Here is a 4,790-nt window from a genome sequence, read left to right as displayed (position 1 = left end):
AATTTGGAACTCAAATTATTGATATTGACAAGCTAGAATATAAAATAAGATATTGCTTATGTAATAAATCAAACACAGTAGCACCCCACTCATTACTTTCCCTTATATACACTTACTTCTATATATATGCATTAAATAACAAATTGAAAGCTCAGAATGTCCCCTAGTGGCTTTCTTAGCCATTTTAACGGACTTGATGCCATTTCTAACATTGAGTAATATATAGTACTAAAATGTGAATTATAATCTACAACTGGATATCAAAGTTATTGACATAAATTCATGAAATAGTAGTTCAATAAAATTTTGAATTCGAGTCAACAAATGAGATGATATGGCTTTTCACCCATGACCCATCTCAAAAGGATTAATGTAACGAAGTAACCAACTAATGAAAATTAGTGTTTCCAATTATTACTATTTTCTATTATTCCAACTATTGAAGTCATGTGAGGATAATCAATTAGTTGAATGTAATTTATTAATGAGCCTGATAAATGCTCATTTAGCAAATACCAATAATCACTCAGCTCTGCTAAAAAATTTAGCCTAACCACCACTGACTACGTAATATGAAATAGTAAAAGTCATCTTCCCTACACACATTACCACTACAGTTCTGCCACCTGTGACTGCAGAATCTTTCTGAACTAATCCAGCTACATCACTATCTCATCAAGTTATAGCAAGCCAGTTCAACAGAATCACCCAATCCAAACCATAACAGACTAAGACTGACAATAATTGTTTTTTTCAAAATATTTCTTGAATGGCCCCTATACAACAGGTTTTAAGTTACAAGAACGTAACCTTGTTCATGGCATGTTTCTGCCAACAAGGCCTTTTGCTCAATACAAGAACTTGTCAGGCCAGCTAGGAATCAAACACACAAAGCCACTGCTGAAACACTATTTATATTATAACATGTAGATAAAATATTTTGTGCAAATGCATAAGGAGCCATAGAGAGTACACTCAGCCATTTCTCGAAATGGCACAAGGGGTGCTGCACATTATGTAGACGAATATAAAAGCACAGGGTGGAATAAACAAAAGTTATTCTTTCATCAGCAGTAGAAGGCACAATACAATGTCAAATTTGAAACAACAGACAACATTAGTGGAGAAATTAAATCCTTGTCATGCCTTTGCAAGGGCTGTTGCTTTTGAACTTTGGTTTAAAATGGTACAAGTGGATGAAAATGGCAACTCCCCTGGATAGGATGCCAGTCCATTGCAGGTTAACCCCCAGCTAACAGCTGGTGCTCAGATTTGAGTAGATTGAAACAAGTGGGATAAAGTACTTTGCTTTAGGATGCCATTGAGCCATGCTGTCCCCTCATGGAGAAGAACAATGATCAAAATAGTTCCAATACTGAGTAAGCACTCTGGTCGCACTGCCACAAATCCAACACAAGAAGCAGATTATGCACAGCTGATGCTGGTGGCAAATTGGGCAGAAAGTTCTAAGAAATAGGAAGTGTGGCCAAATGCCCAACACAAATGTCTACAAACAACTGATGTGGAGATCCTTTTACATCACTGAAACCATTGTTTAATGATCCACTTATGGCACAAGACGTGAATATTCTGTACACTATTGAAATGCTTGCTTAAAGGTCCATCTGCAGAGGCTCTATACACTACTGAAACCTTTGTTTAAGAATCTATACATGGTGCAAGTTGTGGAGGTTCTTTTAAGCCATTGAAACCCATGTTTAACCCCAGATTGACAGCGTGGGGTCACTACAAACCAATACCACCTAGTGTTAATGATTGAAAATTTAATACTGACATTCTAGGGTTAAGGATCTATTTATCATACATCCAAGCACAGCCAAGGATTTGTCTTGTCAGACTGATTTACCATGGTCATCTTTGTGAATAGCTTTGTACATGTTCCTCTGCACCACTTCATGTTAAGGAGTTAAAATAGTATCTATGAATGGCAAAAAGATTTGTAGCAGAGCTCATGGCAAGTTCTGATGAAAATGGTCAAGGTACACCCTGTAGACGGGTGAGGCATAACTGTATCACGTAGGTCACTGGAAATCCATAAGCTGCAGAAATCCTTCCATTCCCCAAGGTTAAAAAGAGGTTGATTCCACAGCTTTGTCCTGGGGCCATTTCTTGTTTGAGGAACAAACACTCCAAGCTTAGCAACGTCCACAGTCACTAGTTAAAAAGTTACAAGTTATTGCACATTCATGTCATAGAGGGTCTCCAAAAGGCACGGTTCTGTCCAAGATGCACCACATTCCTGCTAACTACTATTTATGAGGCTTTCTCACCATAATCAGGCAGTGAAGGTTTGGGCAATTTTAGAGAAGTTATATACAATACCTTTGCCTGAATGGATATAGTTATTGAACAATTATTGAGGCAACAATGAACAGCTGCTAGAGTGATTCCTCTAGTGTCATTTACAGACACTTCCACAACCCCTTACACAATATATTTTGCCCACATGTTACACAATTAAACCTATAGACTACTTGAACTATCCTCAGTAACCTTATAATCACCCAGTATATTAAATGTTACATTTATCTTAATTATACTAAAAGCATATTTCCACTAGCTAGCCATTAACCCAAGTACCTCAAATCTCCTTAATTATCTTGGACACAACTAAGCTTCCTTTAAGTACACAGGAGAGTCAACAAATCAAATTCTAAATGGCACCACAACTAATAGCTTTCACTGAGGTTAATGCAACAAGTATAGTAGGTCTTACATACAATCCTGAGATATTCAGAGAGGTTACTTGAATAAATACTAACCCTGATGTTAAAGAATATTGAAATATTTACCATAACAAGCTTAATGCGACAAGTATAGTAGGTCTTACATACAATCCTGAGATATTCAGAGAGGTTACTTGAATAAATACTAACCCTGATGTTAGAGAATATTGAAATATTTACCATAACAAGATTAATGCGACAAGTATAGTAGGTCTTACATACAATCCTGAGATATTCAGAGAGGTTACTTGAATAAATACTAACCCTGATGTTAGAGAATATTGAAATATTTACCATAACAAGATTAATGCGACAAGTATAGTTGGTCTTACATACAATCCTGAGATATTCAGAGAGGTTACTTGAATAAATACTAACCCTGAGGTTAGAGAATATTGAAATATTTACCATAATATCAGAGTAAACTAAAAAGGATACTACAACTAACGGCTTTCCATACAGTAGGAATCCATTTGTTTCTGCAACAGCTTTCGAAGCTTCCTTTTCACTGGCCAGTGTCACAAATGCTTGACCTTTCATTCGACCTTCCTTCATGACACGTACATCATACCTGAAATTCCATTTCAATTATTTCAGCTGACTTATAAAACACATCTTTTCAGTAATGAATCAGCAATGGCAAATCATATGCTAATAAAATTATTTATCCATTACATTCATTAGGTAAACAATCACCATTAGACATAGACCATTAAAAGAAAGACAAAAAGCCATTTCCTCTTACTCATCTGAAAAAGTTCAACCACTTCAACGTACTACCAGCCTTAAAACTTTTATTGTGATATTAAACCAGTCACATAGGGTCTTATTTAGGAATGCCTGAAATGAACTTTGAAGGGGAAAGAGGATATAATAGTACAGTATTAGAATATCTTAAGATATATTTTCAAGTTTCAATATATATCTGCACAATATGAATAACTATAGGCTAAATTTTTCTCTGAGGAAAAAGTTCAATTAGAATAACACTTCCAAACTTCATGTAATAAGTTTGAATATACTGCTCGACACTTGCAAAGGGGGTGGGGGGGAATCTTAAAGTACAAATAACTCCAGCCACTCAAACTTTCCACTGTTTTAAAGTATAAAATTACCTCCCTGATAAGTTATTCACTTGTTATTCTTATGACATCTACTCCAAGGACATTTTCATAGTCAACTCAATTCACAGTGAGTTTCATACTCGGCTTTGCCAATCATCGAAATAAAAATAATATCCGACCTACTAATGTCAATTTTCTTTGCTACATTTTCTTACACCAAAAGGAACTAAATTTGTTTATGATTCAATGTTTTTCACTTCCTGGCATGGTGAATAGAAGCACTCCATTGTTGGGTCAGCTCAGAAACTGTCAAAAAAGAGGTAATCAAATGTCTTTCAACTTGTGGATTATATAGGTGTGAACGATTCTGAATGGATTGCTGCACTCATTTCATAAACAAGTAGCAGGGAAAACCTTGTATTAAACTTTATATATATATATATATACGTATTCAATATCAATTATGTTACAGATTTAGTACAAACATTAAAGATACCAGAAAAGTGTATACTTACATGTTCTTCTCAACCTCCGAATCTCTGTCAATGTACCTGCCATATATCCGATGTAAATCCTGAAATGTCAAACATTTATTACTTCATTATTTACAAGATGATTATATAACTCTTACTCTATTCTTTACTTGACAATAATGTTTAACACAATATTATACAAACTCTCAATATATTAAATATTATATGAAAGTGTACATAATCTACTATTATACTATTTACAAGAGCATAGTGTACGCAATTCACTACATGTAAATCCTGAAATGTCAAACATTTATTACTTCATTATTTACAAGATGATTATATAACTCTAACTCTATTCTTTACTTGACAATAATGTTTAACACAATATTATACAAACTCTCAATATATTAAATATTATATGAAAGTGTACATAATCTACTATTATACTATTTACAAGATGATTATATAACTCTAAATCTATTCTTTACTTGACAATAATGTTT

General features: G+C 34.2%; 1 protein-coding gene across 1 annotated transcript in view; it reads right to left on the bottom strand.

Moving 5' to 3' along the window:
- Nucleotides 1–4,790, bottom strand: part of LOC106472655 (RNA-binding protein 40-like) — a 38,634-nt gene that overhangs the window by 10,604 nt on the left and 23,240 nt on the right. The window contains exons 10-11 of the mRNA XM_013933309.2: nucleotides 4,327–4,385; nucleotides 3,186–3,318 (exon numbers count right to left, since the gene is read on the bottom strand). Of these exons, the coding sequence (XP_013788763.1) occupies nucleotides 3,186–3,318; nucleotides 4,327–4,385 (192 nt within the window). The remainder of the gene's footprint in view (nucleotides 1–3,185; nucleotides 3,319–4,326; nucleotides 4,386–4,790) is intronic.

Source organism: Limulus polyphemus, unplaced genomic scaffold (genome assembly GCF_000517525.1).
Source record: "Limulus polyphemus unplaced genomic scaffold, Limulus_polyphemus-2.1.2 Scaffold5495, whole genome shotgun sequence".
NCBI lineage: Eukaryota > Metazoa > Arthropoda > Merostomata > Xiphosura > Limulidae > Limulus > Limulus polyphemus.
Note: the sequence above shows the minus strand (reverse complement) of the source record. Positions and strands in the feature narration are given on the sequence as shown.